This window comes from Podarcis muralis, chromosome 1, assembly GCF_964188315.1.
Source record: "Podarcis muralis chromosome 1, rPodMur119.hap1.1, whole genome shotgun sequence".
Lineage (NCBI taxonomy): Eukaryota > Metazoa > Chordata > Lepidosauria > Squamata > Lacertidae > Podarcis > Podarcis muralis.
This window is the reverse complement of record NC_135655.1, coordinates 27395680-27415041: the sequence shown is the minus strand read 5'-3', so window position 1 is coordinate 27415041 and position 19362 is coordinate 27395680. Positions and strand designations below refer to the sequence as shown.

The window sequence follows — 19362 nt, the reverse complement described above, 5'->3', positions numbered from 1 at the left end:
GGCGATCATTACCATCACCATCTTAAAAACAACAACAACCCCAGAACAGTTCATTATTACTAGCTAAGCTTCCCCCAAATAAATTGATCTTAAGATGTGAATGAAGGAATTCTACACCAAATGCAGCATGGCATTTTGTAGAAGATATTTGCTCTCTTTTCAAGTGTCAATTATGCCTGATTTGACATGCCAAAATAAATAAAAATTGCTAGCCACAAAACCAGCGGTAGGGGTTCATAACAGTCACACAGCTTTTATATACAGTAATAATAGAGCGAAAGGAAAGTCCAATGCTGTAAAGAAAAATATTGCATAGGAACCTGGAATGTAAGAACCATGAACCTGGGTAAGTTGGAGGTGGTCAAAAATGAGATGGCAAGAATAAATATTGACATCCTGGGCATCAGTGAACTAAAATGGACGGGAATGGGCGAATTCAGTTCGGATGACCATCACATCTACTACTGTGGGCAAGAAACCCGTAAAAGAAATGGAGTGGCCCTCATAGTCAACAAAAGAGTGGCGAAAGCTCTACTGGGATGCAATCTCAAAAATGATAGAATGATCTCGATACGAATCCAAGGCAGACCTTTTAACATCACAGTAATCCAAGTTTATGCACCAACTACTGGTGCTGAAGAAACTGAAATTGACCAATTCTATGAAGACTTACAACACCTTATAGAAGTGACACCAAAGAAGGATGTTCTTCTCATTATAGGGGATTGGAATGCTAAAGTAGGGAGGCAAGAGATAAAAAGAACAACTGGCAAGTTTGGCCTTGGAGATCAAAACGAAGCAGGGCAAAGGCTAATAGAGTTCTGTCAAGAGAACAAGCTGGTCATCACAAACACGCTTTTCCAACAACACAAGAGACGACTCTACACATGGACATCACCAGATGGGCAGCATCGAAATCAGATTGATTATATTCTCTGCAGCCAAAGATGGAGAAGCTCTATACAGTCAGCAAAAACAAGACCTGGAGCTGACTGTGGCTCAGATCATCAGCTTCTTATAGCAAAATTCAAGCTTAAACTGAAGAAAGTAGGAAAAACCACTGGGCCGGTAAGATACAATCTAAGTCAAATCCCTTATGAATACACAGTGGAAGTGAGGAACAGGTTTAAGGATTTAGATTTGGTGGACAGAGTGCCTGAAGAACTATGGATGGAGGCTCGTAACATTGTACAGAAGGCAGCAACGAAAACCATCCCAATGAAAAGGAAATGCAAGAAAGCAAAGTGGCTGTCCAACGAGGCCTTACAAATAGCGGAGGAGAGAAGGCAAGCAAAATGCGAGGGAGATAGTGAAAGATACAGGAAATTGAATGCAGATTTCCAAAGAATAGCAAGGAGAGACAAGAAGGCCTTCTTAAACGAGCAATGCAAACAAATAGAGGAAAACAACAGAATGGGAAGAACCAGAGATCTGTTCAAGAAAATTGGAGATATGAAAGGAATATTTCGTACAAAGATTACCATAATAAAGGACAAAAGTGGTAAGGACCTAACAGAAGCAGAAGACATCAAGAAGAGGTGGCAAGAATACACAGAAGAATTATACCAGAAAGATATGGATGTCTCGTACACCCCAGGTAGTGTGGTTGCTGACCTTGAGCCAGACATCCTGGAGAGTGAAGTCAAATGGGCCTTAGAAAACACTGCAAATAACAAGGCCAGTGGAAGTGATGGTATTCCAGCTGAACTATTTAAAATTTTAAAAGATGATGCTGTTAAGGTGCTACACTCAATATGCCAGCAAATTTGGAAAACTCAGCAGTGGCCAGAAGATTGGAGAAGATCAGTCTACATCCCAATCCCAAAGAAGGGCAGTGCCAAAGAATGCTCCAACTACCGCACAATTGCACTCATCTCACACGCTAGCAAGGTTATGCTTAAAATTCTACAAGGAAGGCTCAAGCAGTATGTGGATCGAGAACTCCCAGAAGTGCAAGCTGGATTTAGAAGAGGCAGAGGAACCAGAGACCAAATTGCAAACATGCGCTGGATTATGGAGAAAGCTAGAGAGTTCCAGAAAGACATCTACTTCTGCTTCATTGACTATGCAAAAGCCTTTGACTGTGTCGACCACAGCAAACTATGGCAAGTTCTTAAAGAAACGGGAGTGCCTGATCACCTCATCTGTCTCCTGAGAAATCTCTATGTGGGACAAGAAGCTACAGTTAGAACTGGATATGGAACAACTGATTGGTTCAAAATTGGGAAAGGAGTACGACAAGGCTGTATTTTGTCTCCCTGCTTATTTAATTTATATGCAGAATACATCATGCGAAAAGCTGGGCTGGATGAATCCCAAGCTGGAATTAAGATTGCCGGAAGAAATATCAACAACCTCAGATATGCAGATGACACAACCTTGATGGCAGAAAGTGAGGAGGAATTAAAGAACCTTTTAATGAGGGTGAAAGAGGAGAGCGCAAAATATGGTCTGAAGCTCAACATCAAAAAAACGAAGATCATGGCCACTGGTCCCATCACCTCCTGGCAAATAGAAGGGGAAGAAATGGAGGCAGTGAGAGATTTTACTTTCTTGGGCTCCATGATCACTGCAGATGGTGACAGCAGCCACGAAATTAAAAGACGCCTCCTTCTTGGGAGAAGGGCAATGACAGGCCTAGACAGCATCTTGAGAAGTAGAGACGTCACCTTGCCAACAAAGGTCCGTATAGTTAAAGCCATGGTTTTCCCAGTAGTGATGTATGGAAGTGAGAGCTGGACCATAAAGAAGGCTGATCGCCGAAGAATTGATGCTTTTGAATTATGGTGCTGGAGAAGACTCTTGAGAGTCCCATGGACTGCAAGAAGATCAAACGCATCCATTCTTAAGGAAATCAGCCCTGAGTGCTCACTGGAAGGACAGATCGTGAAGCTGAGGCTCCAATACTTTGGCCACCTCATGAGAAGAGAAGACTCCCTGGAGAAGACACTGATGCTGGGAAAGATGGAGGGCACAAGGAGAAGGGGGCGACAGAGGACGAGATGGTTGGATAGTGTTTTCGAGGTTACCAGCATGAGTCTGACCAAACTGCGGGAAGTAGTGGAGGACAGAGGTGCCTGGCGTGCTCTGGTCCATGGGGTCACGAAGAGTCGGACGCGACTAAACGACTAAACAACAACAACAACAACAACAACAATAATAGAGCACTTGTAATGGCAATTTTCCTGTGCTCAGACTGTTTCTAGTACATCACCTTTATAGCTCTTTCAACTTTGTAAGGTAAGTCATTACATTATTCCAGATTGGAGGTGACGGAGACTGAGACAGTGGCTTGGCTGAGCTCAGTGAATTCACAGGTAATTTGCTCCTGTTCTTGACTGCCTATCTTACTCCCTCTCAAAGCCAATCCTAAATATTCTAGGCATTTGCAGGAATCATATTACATTCTTTCTGGCAAGATTTAACAAAACCCCTTTCTGCAATATAATTCTAAAGCTACTAACAAGGCTATACAACAGTGCTTATTTTATTGGGTGGGATTGGGGGTGGGGAGATTGTAATAGATATTGAATCATGGCATCTAGTTCCCATGGTGATTGGCAGATGAACAGCAACATGTACAGAGAGATGCATATAGAAGTGTGTGTGGTGATGTTTCTCCCAATCTTGGCCCCATCTCCATGCACACGGTCATATTCCTTCTGCCACACCCATTCATCAACTGTGTGCATATGAGGAATATATTCTGTTGATGCATAGCTGCATATGTGCAGGTCATGCACAGTAGGTGGAGGACATATTCCCATTCTTCTGCACATTACTATGATAATGTGACCACGCTCCTGACTCTTCTCTTCCTGTGCTCTCTTTACATGCAAAAAAAGCACTCTTCACAACTTCTCTTCCTCACAGTGCACCTGCTGCTTTGCAGAATATAAGGCAGGCACCCTGCCTCAAAAAATAAAAGCTCACAAAAGTCACAATCTAACATTCAACCCAGGGGAAGCAACAAGAGGAGGGAAGAAGAGGAGGCAGGTGAAACAGGGAAGCAACACATAGGCGTTTCAGTCCTCCCAAGGTTGAAAAGTTGACTCAGACGGTAACACTGCAGTCCTATGCAAGTTTAGGCATAAGTTAAGCCCCACTGAGCTCTGTGGGACTTACTTCCTGGTATGCAAGCATAGTATTGTACCCTAAGGTTGCAATCCTATGTATATTTACTTGAAATCAGCATTTACTGCCAAGTAGGCAAGAATTTTATTGTATTGTTAGGCACTAATTGATAAAAAAAAGGGGGGAGGATTTCTCGTTCAGCTGTATAGGTCATAGTTTTTGTCAGAAATGCCAGTTCTTCTTAAACGTAAAAAGGAAACACAACTTCTCTTACATCATTACAGGCCAATCACAAAAGTGGCATCTTTATTCAACAAGATATAGTACAAAATGAATCTGTACATCTTTCTATTAACAGGATGTGTTTACAGTTATATTACACTTTTCCAGCCTTTATACTGCATCATCTTAAATACAAAAGAAAATTTACAAAACCCTTTATTCACTTTGTGATTTAGGCCAGCGTGAGACAAAAGGACTCTTCTCACTAGCCTTCTCCAACTGTATGCATTCAGTTGCAGCTCTCAAATCATGTCAACGCTTCAAAAAAGAAAAAGGAAAAAAAGTGGAAAGTAACCTGTTTGTCGTGCTGTTTAAAATATTAAAGAATTGCTAAAGTAAGCTTCCGTTCTTGTAACTTGGGTATGTGGGTTTTAGAAACAGCAAATTAACAGAGTGCAAGCTGTTGGCCCCAATCCATCTTACGTTGGACTTTCAGCCTGATCCTATGCTTATTTACTTGGAATCAAGTTCATTCGGTTCAACAGGGTGTATTCTTAGGCAAGCGTGCATAGGATTGTAACTTAAGTTTCACTTAAATCAGTGGAACCAGTCAGTTGCACCAGGGATGTGTGGGCTAGGGGTACATGACACTGGTGTGCTGGTGCTTTGTGTGCAAGCACTACTGCCTTGGTTTATACATACCACCCAGCCTCATGTGTAATGATCAGTCACAACTAACTTCTTATTTGTTGGTTTAAGCAAGGGCTTGTTTAAAATACCTTGTGTCAAAGAAAACCCGAACTGGGCTCAACAGTGATGGCTACCTTGAGATGATGGACTGGGTGCTCTGTATTGTTTGGTTGGTTAAAACATAGTGGGGAAACAAATCTTTCAATTTTTCTCATCCCCCAGTAAGTAGTTAAAATATTAGAAGGCAAGCTTCCCCCACTTTATTTCCCCAAGGGTGTCAATCACAGAGTGAAGTATTTTCACACATACAGCCACATTATGGAAAAGCAGATTAAGAAGCATCTGTGACAACTACCATGAAGAGAAAGGCAGAGCTGAGCTAACCCAACACAGATTTGTGGTGGGACATCCATTGCTACTTCAAATATGCTGTTTATTCCTGGTTTAGTGATTTAAGACTCGAGTAAACCCTTCACTCAAACACTGTCACTTAACGTGTGAAAGGAGAAATTTCTCATACATATGGATAGCACTAATTACATCCAGGGAAGCAAAATTCAAACAATATATAATTATAGTCTCTGAAACATGCTGCTGTCCATGTTCACAACATCTGGTACAGTGACAATTTTCAGAAAAGAGATGGATTAGAAAGACATAAGTTTCAGCAGATCCTTAGCCAAGTCCATTTATGTTCTGATCTATCTTGGATAAAAGAATCACAATTTGAATTCAACAATTTGATCCATGTCAAGCAATTCCATTTAGCTTAGATTATTTAAATCCACCTGCCCCTCTAAATAGCAAGAGGATGCTCTCTAAAATCACACCCCATGACAAAAAGTTTAAAAGGCAAAGCCTGCTTTACTAGCACCAACTGAATGCAAGCAATTTTATATCGATAGATGCTAGTCTTAATTTAAAAGGAAAATTAAAAGGTTAGTTCAAAACAAGAGGATGTTCAAAGATACTATATGTGGATAACCTAGACCTACTGATCTTTTCTTAAATCCCTGAGTTTGCTTGATGGTTCCCCCATGTAACCTGCTGTCAGCTACATCAAATCTAAATGGATGCTATTTAAATAGCTTCAGCAATGGCAAAATCCATAAGGGAAACATGCTTATTACTTATCTTGCATTTTAAAGGAGGAAAATAATTCAAAAGGGGAGATCATGTGTTTTGCTTATCTCAAGGTTTAGTTTTAGTATGGATGTGGTTATGGGGGCTATAGTTGTTACATCAAGTGGAAATTAAAGAGTGAGTCAACTATTATGTTCTTCAAGTGAATCAAAACAAATGTAAAGTGGTACAATTAGCAATTTTTTTAAAAGCTCCACAGAAGCAATAAAATCAGATAGCGGAGGGGAATATTTTGGAAATTTTGAAGAATTATGCAGTTACTAAGCTGTTCATTCCAAAGAAAGTATTGATTTTAACGTAGGAAACAACTGTATCACAATTTAGTCTCGTTTGAAATCAAGCACACTTTTCTGGATTTTACCCTGTAGTAATTAACAAATGCACGAGCAGAGAGACCATCACTTGCAACTGGAGCCCTGAACATTTTCAGTTACAGCTCCCACTTCCGAAGAGGCAAGCAGTTTGCTAAAGCTGTGGCTTGCCTCCAGGGCTGTGAAAGCTACTGAAATGCCAAAGGAATATCCCCCCCACAACCCTGTTGTTCCTTTGAACTGCAGCCTGTATGTAGGACCCAAACTATGGCAAGGTTTTAGTTTTTGTTTGCACCTTGTCTATCTGATGTGCACATTTTGGGGGGGAAAAAGCTTTCAGACCACCTACTAAGTTGTCCAACCTCATAATACTGTTAAGCCGCACAACACCCAGCTCCTAGAAGCTCCTCTCACAGATTCCAAGACATGTTAATGGAAGAAAATCTTGCTCAATAATATTCTAAGATTTCAGAGCCATACGGTGTCTCTCTTTTAATGGAAGCCCTTGCTACTCCAACTATGCTTGTCTACTTGCTTACTAACAAAGACTGTTGGCATTTGAACAAGGCAAGATAAGGTGCTTTTGAGAAGCATGCAACGTATGCAAGTCCAGACTCTAAACAACATTTAAATACCACATTGCTTTCAATGGTACCAACAGCTTATATAATGATGCTCTAGAAACAGACACCTGTATATGCTACTGTAGTAGTTAAAAAAGGAACACGTTTCTGTGCATCCGTTGAGCCAGAAAATTATCCTTGCATCTTTGCTTCATGTAGTGACTTACTAAAAGAGCAATGGGTTAAACAGCAAGTGTCCATAGTTGTCTTATAGCCTGGAAGATGTTGTTTGATTTGAGGCCAAAGGAAAAACATGTTGAGATTTGTTTTCGTACTACAACAGCTCTTATATGACATCAGAGTCTGGGGATCCTCTCACCCCTGAAACATATTCCTACTCTCTAAGGAGCTTAAAAATAATGTGTGCTGGAGCCAAACTGGTATAAATGGTGTGGGTGTTATTAACTGATACATTTAGAGTCGACTACTATATGCTAATTGAGTGCTTTGCATCTCACGATAGCTAATGCAACAGAAATGGTAGTTAACCAGTTTTTAGATATGTAGATTGCGGTTACATTAATAACCCAAAGTTGCACAGTCTCCTACACCTACTGCAACCATCCTGTTTGGGCATTTGAAACCTGTGGGAATGCCCTCTTCACACAATGCATGCCAGCATTGTCTTGCCATTTTCAGCTCAGTCTGAAGGGGGCTGCTTTCTATGCGCACAGGTTTTCCGACACAGGGACAAGATTGGATTCCCGCCTCCGAGGATGAAATCCTATGTGCATCCAAGAGATGATCACACATGAGCTGTGGAATGCTGGAAATGCCTGTGTTGCCATGGGGCCAGGGCTAGCGCCCTACATTCCTGCAGGGCCCCTTCATGCATTTAGAACTGAATGCTTGAATAGAGTTTGCAATATCAGGTTAAGACAAACCTGGCTCATTAGACCTGAATTATGATGGACTGGAAAAGCAGCAGAAAAGAAAGACTGCCATAAAGATGCCTTCCGAGCTTAACAAAGCACTGGCTTTTTCTCCAGCCCACTGTTCGGCTAATCTTGGCATATTTGTGGAACAAGAAAAGAAAAGAAAAGAGGCTGAGTGAGCTTGGGTGGGGTGGAATCCTTACACGTCTCAGACAGGCTCTTGCAGTGTACATAATTCAAAAAAATCAGAATTCTGCACACATTGCAGAGGACATGTTTGTTAAATTATTTGTCATTTTTTAAGTGCAATCATACTTCATCCACTGCTGTTAGGAAGAATTTGCCTAAGTGGGGAGGGGTAAGTACAGATCACCAAAAATAAGTATATTCATATTTACCGATAGTCTTTTTATCTGCTTCTTATGGACTGATATATCCAAATGAAAGCACCCACAGACACTCAAGGGTGGGAAATACTATTAAGGGATTAAGATGGTGTCAAAAGAATTGGGAAGAGAACCAGAAAAATAAATCAAGTTTATCACAATTGCAAACATACTCACATGGCCTTTTTTACTTAGAAGAAAAGCAGAGGCTTGACTTTCTGGAACAAAGACTCGACTATAAGTTTCCTTTCTGTGTGGGCCAATCTCCACCACAACCATCACCTGAACTATTGAGACAAAACTGAAAAAGGGCACTGAACAATCTGGTACAGCAGGCATCACTTCTGAAGTAACACACTCGTGTTTCACAAAAGCTGTTTCGTTATTCCACTGGCACTGAAATAACATTCAACTCCACATTGAGGAAACATAGATATCCCTGAAAAAAGAAAGGTAAGAGTCCTAAGCGACTTTCGGAACGCAACACTCTTTTGCACCTCCCTTGCAGATGTGGCCCATTCATGGGGTGTCCTAAAACCACGCAAAACAGTCCCGGCTGGAAAATCCAGTTCACTTCGCTGAGGCTCCTGCTATTGCGGTGGCTGATGCTCTGGGGCAGGATCCTGGAGAGGCACAGCTGGCCGGGGCCCTGCCGGCCTGGGAATTGCCTGGTGCTGCCTCTGCCTGTAAGCAATGACTGTGCCCAAGAGTAAAGCAATGATGGTCATGAGGTAAAGGTCCCACTCAGGTCCCAAGAGCTGGTCCATGTCAAGGTGTGAGAACACTTCTTTGATCTAAACAAAAAACAGACAAAGCGAGAGGCATTCAGTCCTCAGCTGCTGTCCACAATTTCAATAGCTTCCTGCCCCTTATGTGAACAAGAATGTTAAAAGACAGAAGGTAAAGGTACCCCTGACAGTTAAATCCATTCACGAACTACTCTGGGGTTGGCGCTCATCTCACTCTACAGGCCAAGGGAGCTGGCGTCTGTCCACAGACCGTTTTCCGGGTCATGTGGCCAGCATGACTAAGTCACTTCTGGCAAAGCCAGAGCAGCGCATGGAAACGCTGTTTACCTTCCCGCCAGAGCGGTACCTATTTATCTATTTGCACTGTGTGCTTTTGAACTGCCAAGTTGGCAGGAGCTGGGACTGAGCAACGGGAACTCACCCTATTGCAGGGCCTCGAACTGCCGACCTTTCGATCAGTAAGTCCAAGCGGTACAGTGGTTTAAACCACAGCGCCACCCACGTCCCTGAACAAGAATGTTACTGGGTGTAAACCTTGCCTTTTTGATGGGCAACTTATCTGTGACAACCTTGCAGCCAGGTTATGTTCTTTTTTCAAGGATGCTGGAAAGCTGTTTAGTGTATTTCACCTCCCATGTATTATATGTACTGCAAGTTTTATTTTTAACTCGAGTTAAATTTTATACCTGCCCACTGGCTACCACCACCTACAGCTCTGCAACACCCATGGGATCACTTCTCTCCCACTCTTCCTCAACAGGAATATAAAGTGATCAGTCTGAAAGGTGGTGGGATGAGTGCACAGCTTCAGCTTGGCGTTCCTGCAGCTTACTGCTTCATGATTAAACCCCAATTCACTGTAGCAGACTGGAAGAGAAATATGAAGGCCCATTTCTAAGGGGCAAAAATGAAGTGCCCCAGGGCTTTCCTGAAAACAGGCCAAGTTAAGAGTCCCTATCCAATGGGAGTACTACCAGTTGAAATAAACAAGAAAAAGGAGTCATAACCCTGACCGGCATAGGTTCAGACTCTCTCTCCCCACACCCAACTTGATGGTTTTACAGCCTAAGGATCCCTTAGATAGCTGGATATTAGCAATGATGGCTAAATGGAGTCTCCCTTGTCAGAGGAGTTATGGCAATGAATACCAGTTCTGGAGGCTGTGGGGGAAGGGACAGCATGGGATGGAAACTGCCTTCATGCTTCACTTGTGGGTTTTCTAACAGCACCATGCTGGCTACTCCTGCAGCATAACACCCAACGATTTCAAAGGAGTCTCCAGTATAATGATGAATAAGGGTCTTGTGAAAACATGAACAGTCCGGATTACTACCTAAGAACTCAGTCAACCAGGGTAACACCAGGATGTCAGGCACTGCAACAGGGGCAGTGGGTCAATTTTGGGTAAAAAAAGGTAAATGGTAAAGGACCCCCAGACGGTTAAGTCCAGTCAAAGGTGACTATGGGGTTGCGGCGCTCATCTCGTTTTCAGGCTGAGGGAGTTGCTGTTTGCTCACAAACAGCTTTCTGGGTCAAGTAGCCAGCATGACTAAACCGCTTCCAGAGGAACAGAACACTGTGATGGAAAGCAGAGCGCACAGAAACACTGTTTACATTCCCACTGCAGCGGTACCTATTTATCTGGTGTGCTTTCGAACTGCCAGGTTGGTAGGAGCTGGGACAGAGCAACAGGAGCTCACCCCATCATGGAGATTCAAACTGCTGACCTTCTGATCAACTAGCCCAAGAGGCTCAGTGGTTTAGACCACAGCGCCACCCACATCCCTCAATTTTGGGTATAGTCTACTTCACTAGCTGAATGGGAGCAAGTGTGACAAGGAAACACTTTTACAGGCAAAGTGGGACAGAAGACAAGGACAAACATTAACCTCCAACCTGAAAACTTCACATTGCCAGAAACTGTTCTATCTACAGACAAGTGTTCCTGCACCTTAAAGCTGTTTCTAATTACACATCTATACTTCAAGCCAGTTACACAGAAGAAGGGGAAGAGAGGTAATTCTGACCAGGAATGCACCATCAAAGTACCTTCAGTATCATTCTTTTCCTATAAAAGCTCTGCATTACTTACATTGGTTTCTTGTACATACTGGAAGGCATAAATGATTCCTAGTTTGCAGAGTGCAAGGAAGACTGGAACTTGAGCATCTGGACTGGCATCAGCTGCCATGTCATAGAAGCGTTTTGCGAGGTGAATATCCTACAAAATACATACAATTAAAATATATTTGTGAACGACAAAACCAATTAACTTGAACTTGTTGGTGCCAATTTCTAAATAACAGCAGGAAGCTGATATCCCCCCCACCCCACCCAATATAACGCATAATAATTATGCAAGGCACTTTCATTAATGGTGACCTTGTCTCCATTTAGCCAGATTGCAAAGTCCTCCCTTCCCCACCTGCCGCTCAGCGCATTATGTACAAATGCCTACAGTAGATGGCAAGAGATTCTTACATCTGACCATACTGGAAATTTTCCTGCAACAAATTTCACGATGACCATGTCTCCCAAGGTGGCTCACCTGCTTGATACCAAGTCCTTTCTCATGCATATAGCCCAGGTTGAACATAGCTTGGGCACTGTGCTGCTGCTCCGTTGCCAGGCGGTAGTGAATAAATGCTGTTTCGTAATCAACTTCAGTTCCAAAGCCATAGAAATGGTAATCGCCAAGTTTCAGTCGAGCAACAGTGTAACCTATCAGCAAAAGAACAACCACGATGAAGAGAAGAGTGAGCTATATAGCACATTTCTTTCAGTTTGCCAGGGATTGTAGGTTTGTGTCCCAGACCAATAACCAACTGTAGAGGGAATTTCATTCCACCACAAGATTTTCTGGCACTATGGACAGAATTTGATTCTGCGGTATTTAGTTGAACATGTGTGCCCCGTTATGCAAATGCACCCTTAGAATACGGTAGCCTTCAGAAATTTCATTTCAGAAATGACTAAGTTTGGGATCTAGGCTGATAACAGCAGCTAGTTCACAATGAGCCAAGTGCACTGACATGGCAAAAGCAGACCCAGTATTAGTTCAGCTACGTAATATGCAAGATTTCTTAGATCTGACTGTATTTTGCAATAGTCAGAGAAATGTGGCTGCAGGGAAGAGAGGATTCAAGTGGCACAAAGCAAGACTTTAACCTATTCATGATCTGCTTCCAGCTAGTGAACAGACACAGCAGCAATAGGGATTTTTCCTTCCCTTTATTACCAGTCTGATCAGGAAACTGCCACAAGGACTCCTCATGTGTGCTATGGCCGAGGAACCAGAGAATTTGAGCTATGACTCACCTTGGGAGGCTGCTCTATTCCAGTGCAGTAAGGCTCTGGGATAAGTCTCATTCTCTTCTATTATGCTGGCCTCTTCTGAGGAATTAGAATAAATGTTGGGAGAATTAAACACACAAGTCATATTTAATTTCCAAAGGATCAAGTACCCACATGATTCAGGCTGATGATCTAATGCGAGTAGGGGTGGGCACAGCCTCCTAGTTTTGATGCACAAAGTTAACCAAATGATTTCTGTCATTCACATCACACAGTCACCACCCCTTGCCTGCATCTCGTCTGCCAGACCCTGATGGTCACAGTGGTTGGTGACAAGAGCCTACCAAAATCAGGAGCTTACACTAGGCCCGTGCACACCAGCAAGCATAGATGGTGGGTTTGTGTTTTACACTTTCCTTCATGGGACTGATTTTCTGCCCCTGTGTTCCCTGTATAAGATGCTGTCCTGCATCTAACAGCCTGGGGAACAACATATTTAAAAATAAAACAAATGTTTCTGCTCATGAAATCTTCTCTTCGGAAGCAATCCCGTAAGAGCAAGGCTTGAAAACCCTCAAATATCCAAAGGTAGCAAGAACACCTACCCTCCCTTGTTGGAGAGGAGGCTTCCCAGTGTTTCCTTACTGACCTGGAAAATGCTAAAAAAACAGCAGGCCCTGGTTCTATTCTAAAAATAATATACTATAATCCTGTTTCTTCCCCTCCTCCCAAAACTGCAATTCTGGTCCAGTGGGAGAAGAATTCTCTCCATAACTGATAATTTGGCCTGTAGTTTACTTTAAATTTAGAGCCGCAAAAAACACTGGGATAGAATGCCATGGTGACGGAACACACACGGTGCCTATACTAGTTTTCAATAGGAAGCTTGCTTAAGAGTAGCATGATAATGGGTCAATTTAAACAGTTACGTACTTCAGCGATTACCTAAAAAGCCCAACAATCCCACTACATTGCCCAAGATTAACACAGATCGTCTTTTCAATTGCACCCGTTCATTAAGTTTCAACAAGCAAGAGCATGTGAAATCTGTGCATTGTGATTGCTTCACATGCAAAGTATTGATTTCCTGGACTTCTCTGAAGAAGCGCAAGCCCAGTGGTTGGTGCCCAATGAAACTAGTAGAGGGGAAGGCAGAGAGGGGCCAACAGTAGGTGGAACCAGAGTCAAAGGCAGGCAGAGTTAACTCATTCTAGGTTTGTCCTCATCCTTACTGAGATTAAGGAGAAGGAAGCTCCCTAGATGGGATGTAAGGAAGAAGGCAAGCAGGTAGGAAGTTGGCTGAGCTTACTGGGGCAGCATCCCATTTGCACTAATGGAGCAACCTCCACTGAGTCTCGGTTTGGTCTCGGTTTGGACAGGCATTTGGGGGGGAATGAAGGGACACTTTTACTATAGCATTCTATGATTTTATCCATAATGGAACATATATAAATTATTCTGTTTAAGTTATAACTCATGATTTGTCAAGAAGCTTGCTGTTCCAGGTTGGTTATTTCTAACCCCAGAAGCGTATCATTACAGTGGTGCCCCGCAAGACGAATGCCTCGCAAGACGGAAAACCCGCTAGACGAAAGGGTTTTCCGTTTTGGAGGTGCTTTGCAAAACAAATTTCCTATGGGCTTGCTTTGCAAGACGAAAATGTCTTGCGAGTTCCTGCAGGGTTCCCCCCCCCCCCTTTCCCAAGCCGCTAAGCCGCTTATCAGCTGATCCGCTAAGCCGCTTATCAGCTGATCCGCTAAGCCGCTTATCAGCTGATCCGCTAAGCCGCTTATCAGCTGATCCGCTAAGCCGCTTATCAGCTGATCCGCTAAGCCGCTTAACAGCTGATTGCTAAGCCGCTTATCAGCTGATCCGCTAAGCCGCTTAACAGCTGATCCGCTAAGCCGCTTATCAGCTGATCCGCTAAGCCCGCTAAACCGCTTATCAGCTGATCCACTAAGCCCGCTAATAGCGCTAATCCGCTAAGCCGCTAATGGGCTTGCTTCGCAAGATGAAAAAACCGCAAGACGAAGAGACTTGCGGAACGGATTCTTTTCGTCTTGTGAGGCACCACTGTACATATGAAGCCACCTTCGGTGCTAAAAATCACGGCATAGCTAATCAGCACCAAGCCAGTAATGTATACAAGATGTAGTCCAATCCCTTACTTTGATCAAGAATGAAGGCAGCATTGCTTTGTGCAACCTCATAGCCTTGTTCCGCCAACAGCAGATATTGAACAACAGCAGAATTCGTATCGCCATCTTTATAGCTGTTGTAGGCAGTCATAAGCTTCTCAGACCAACGGCCTCGCTCACACACATTCTTAAACAGCTGCAGAGAACACACACAAGATAGCTGTAACTTTTTAAGCTAACCACTTAGAATACATTGAGGAGTCACAAACAGGTATTCCTGCAGACCCTTCATTTGTGTGATTCAGAAGGCATCAAGGCATAAAAGGATCAGGGTGCAGAGCCATTCAGCAGGGAAACGAGTGACAAACACTACATAAAAATTCATTCAGGAATTCACCTGTTGCACAAATCATCTGCCAAGTTTACTTTAAAGCAGGGATGGGGAACATGCAGCCTTCCAGATGTTGGTGGATGACAAATTCCATCTTCCCTGACCATTGGCCATGTTGGTTGGGACTGACAGAAATTGGAGTCCAACAGCATCTGGAACGTAACAAATTCCCCATCCCAGCTTTAAAGACTTCAGATTTATATAACCATATTTTGTTGCTCTCAAGTTAGACTTAGAAGCATTCACCTTAATTTATATTATATTCTAGTGGAAAGTGTTTAACTTGGAAAGTGTTCATGTTTTTATAGTGGACTGAAATTTAAGGACAATATTGTACAATTCAGATGAAGAATAGATTTAATTCTCCAAAGACCAGCAATCTGCTAAGAATAGTTTTTAAAAATTCTTACAAAAGCATTTAATTGAGTACACTGGAATTAAAAGTCCTTCCACTTTATTTACTTTGAAGCTTTTCAAACCCTGTACATTTGTGACCCAAACATGGTCTTAAAACTACATAACTGAAATACGATGCATTTATTTCATAAAATTTAGACACCACTTAATTGTGAAAAACCCCCTCAAAGCGGTTTACAAAGAGGAAAAAAAACCCTAAAATTATCGGTAAAACAGTTACATTAAAATAATTTAAATCAGCAATAAACTAAAAACAGGTTAAAACACACATCAACGTTCTATGGATATGGGTAGACTATATAAATAAAACTATTTTTAGCATGAACCTAAAAGAGTACAGATCTAACAAAGAGGGAGGAATTCAACATCCCTCTATGTGGATTGCTCCATCAGCACAAGCATTGCAACCTGCCAAATGCAACGTCTCCCTCTTTCCACCCTCCGGATGTTGTTCTGGGGGTTCTCAGAGACAATTTCAGAGGGCATGTGGGGGAGAGAAGCCCTGTTGTGCAAGTGCAAGTCCTCATGTAGGCTTCTGCTGATGGAATCCCATTAGCTGAATCCCACCCAGAGCAGTCAGAACACTTAAAGCAAATTCAACCCCATGAGCAAAGACGGCTGCTTGATTGTACCTCCGACAACTTTGCTAAGGCCTTGCCTGTAAGTCTGCAAAGGAAGGAAGTTAATGCTTACCTCCACAGCAGTATGACAGGAGCGCATGACTCCAGTGCCAGTGGCATGCATTTGTGCCAAGTTATAGAAGGCCAGAATGTGCCCTCCTTGAGAAGCCAAGTTAAAATACTTATAGGCTTGCTTATAGTCTCTTTGGACTCCAATTCCATCTGCAAAGAGAGAAGTGACAATACAGGATTAGGGGCAGCTAGAAGGATTGAAGTTGATGCCACTTGGCTTACCAGCGTTCTCCCCATAAATCCAAAAGTACAAAAGCTAAATGACAGTAAAGTGGAAAAAGTAACATTTAAATATACAACACTAGTAAATATTAACTGTTTATCGGGAAAGCACATTCAGTTCTGAAAGAGAATTAAGTACTAGGCCTCCTGGGTATTAAAAGTAGTGAGTTTCTTACAAGGATTGTACTGATTACAGTATACTGCTGCAAATGTTTGTCTGGCCATCTGCCATGGATGCTTTAGTTCAAGATCCCTTCCTACTCTACTATTCTATGATTCTTTGTAGAAGTTTTATCTCGCCTTTCACTTCATTAACCAAGGTGGATAACCCAACACACAGCCCAATCTAAAAAAATATTTCACGCCAGAGTTCTATCAAGTTCAACAAGGCCTACTTCTTGATAAGCAGGTCTGCAATCTTTAAAATAAGCAACAGACACTGCCTCCAATCCTTATTCAAAGTGTGATAGGAGTCCCAATCTGCAAAAAAAACTTGAATAAACCCATAACAAGAACCTGAGCCCTAGTGAATTAGATCAAAGGCCCGTTTAGTTACAGTGGCCACAGATACCTACAGGAAGCACACAAGCAAAACATGAGTGCGATAAGACTATCCCTGCTCATGATCCCCAGCAACTGGTATTCCAAGGAATACTGTCTCTGGCACTGAAGACCATACACAGCTATCATTTTATGCATTTATGTATTGCATGCATTTATAAAAGTATTTCTATACTGCCACAACACAAAATGTCAACACTAAAACAAGGGTTGCCATATTTCCCAAAGTGAAAAGCCAGACAATCAGCGGCTCAACAAAAAATGTTGAGCTTTTTTGGGGGGAGGTCATCTAAAAATTTGTTGAGCTTTTTTCTGCCCCGTCCCGTCCCCGGCGATCTTCTTAAAGGTAAAGGGACCCCTGACCATTAGGTACAGTTGCGGACTCTGGGGTTGCGGCGCTCATCTCACTTTACTGGCCGAGGGAGCCGGCATACAGCTTCCGGGTCATGTGGCCAGCATGACTAAGCCACTTCTGGCGAAACCAGAGCAGCACACGGAAATGCTGTTTACTTTCCCGTCGGAGCGGTACCCATTTATCTACTTGCACTTCGACGTGATTTTGAACTGCTAGGTTGGCAGGAGCAGGGACCAATCAACGGGAGCTCACCCCGTCGCGGGGATTCGAACCGCCGACCTTCTGATTGGCAAGCCCTAGGTTCTGTGCTTTAACCCACAGCGCCAACTGCGTCCCATTCGTGATCTTCTTAAGTTTTCAATTTGTCCAAATGCTTATTAAAGCCATCTAAGGTGGTGGCCAGTACATTGCCTGATAACAAACTCCAGAGTTTTACGTGCTGTGTGCAACAGTATTTTTCTCTGTCTCTGCGCGCGTGCACACACACGTCAGTAAAATAATATTTAGTTTCCTATTGTTCACAGAAAAGAGAAAGTACTCAGGTCTGTTCTTTGAAATGGCTTCAATAAGAAGGATATCTGTTCAAATGACCAAATACAATACAGCAGGGGAAATAAATTTGATGCCAAAAGGGGGGGAAAATTATGTACATTGTATGTCTACTGGTTTTGGCTTATGCCAAAATTGAAAATGAAAAATTACAAAGAAAGTACAGTGGTACCTCGGGTTACATACGCTTCAGGTTACAGACTCCACTAACCCAGAAATAGTACCTCGGGTTAAGAACTTTGCTTCAGGATGAGAACAGAAATCGCGCGGTCGCAGCGCAGCAGCCCCCATTAGCTAAAGTGGTGCTTCAGGTTAAGAACAGTTTCAGGTTAAGAACAGACCTCCGGAATGAATTAAGCACTGTATGTTCCAGCGTACAAGACGACTTTTTATCCCTGGAAAATCACCCCAAAATTCAGGGGTCATCTTACACACCGGGTATACGAGGAGCTACCTGTTTCGAAGGAGGAGAGGGAGCCGGTGAGCAGAGGCGTCCCTTCTGCCGTTGCTCCTCCTCCCTCCCCACAGAAGGGGATGCAGCCTCCTGTGACGCGGAAAGTCTTTCCGAGCACGGCACTCACCCGCCTGCCTGCCGCCGCGGGAGCCGGATCTGGCCTCTGCCGTGGCTGCGCAGAGCTTCGCTTGGCTCACGGGTGCCATGAAGAGCCTGCCATGGCGAGGTGGTGTGCGGCTTTGGCCGGGGCTCCAAGCAGCTGGGCATCCCCACAGGTGAGGGTGGTGGAGGCTGAGGCGTCCGCTCGGGGCCTTTTCCCGGAGGGAGCTGGGAGGGAGGGAGTTCTGCCCACCAAACGCCTTGCCTCAGGCTGCTGCTGCTGCGACGGCAGAGGCAGCGGAGGGGTGCGTGCTCTGCCCTTGGCGGTGCTTGGCGAGTGGCCAAACTCTATAATTTAACAGCAAAAATTGGGGGGTCGTCTTATACGACCAGTTGCCTAATACGCCGGAATCTACGGTACGTAACCGGAGGCACCACTGTATTTTTACTCTTAAAAATCCAACCATTTTTTGAGTGCAACTGCCACCTCCTGGTCACCAACTAGTACTGCAGACCCCAAGCTGTAGATTCTGAACATAGGCTTAAAGTCACTCACTGTAATACATGGAGCCCAGCTGAAGCTGCCCATCAACCCATCCCTGTTCTGCTGCCTTCTGGAAATACTTCAAGGCTAGCTCATAATTCTGCAAGAAGACAAAGACAACTGATAATCAGGATTGTTGGAGTTCTACGTCACTTTGAAAGTTTTACCAGACACTTTTATAGCTATTACTGGATCATATTATTAATTTATTATTTATTATTATTATTATTATTATTACTACTACTACAGTTAATGTAACTTCTAAGCCTGCATCTCAAGGCAATTTTCGCACAATATAATTAAAACAGTTAAAAACAGTTAAAAATGCAACGACAAATACATTTAAAAGAAAACTAAGACCCTAACAAGTGTAAACTTGTGATAAAGACCCATTTGTCCAGCTTGGAAAGTCAGTCAGATCAAAAATGTCTTCAGCTGTTTCTGGAAAGTGTGGATAATGGGCAACTGATATATCACGGCAGACAGATATTGATACTAGAAGGGGAAAGCTATATTGAACTTGAGCTCTGGCAATCTCAAGTTACCCTACGTGGGCTTCCTGTCTACTCTCAG

At 43.2% G+C, this 19362-nt stretch overlaps 1 protein-coding gene across 2 annotated transcripts in view; it reads right to left on the bottom strand.

Moving 5' to 3' along the window:
* Positions 1 to 4349: 4349 nt before the first annotated feature.
* The window catches only part of SEL1L (SEL1L adaptor subunit of SYVN1 ubiquitin ligase), a 42946-nt gene continuing 27933 nt past the window's right edge, over positions 4350 to 19362 (bottom strand). For both annotated transcript variants that reach the window (XM_028718199.2, XM_028718206.2), the window contains 7 exons: positions 18802 to 18889; positions 16007 to 16155; positions 14536 to 14701; positions 12392 to 12466; positions 11622 to 11794; positions 11166 to 11294; positions 4350 to 9118 (listed from right to left, as the gene is read on the bottom strand). In XM_028718199.2, the coding sequence (XP_028574032.2) occupies positions 8915 to 9118; positions 11166 to 11294; positions 11622 to 11794; positions 12392 to 12466; positions 14536 to 14701; positions 16007 to 16155; positions 18802 to 18889 (984 nt within the window). In that variant the 3' untranslated portion in view covers positions 4350 to 8914. The remainder of the gene's footprint in view (positions 9119 to 11165; positions 11295 to 11621; positions 11795 to 12391; positions 12467 to 14535; positions 14702 to 16006; positions 16156 to 18801; positions 18890 to 19362) is intronic.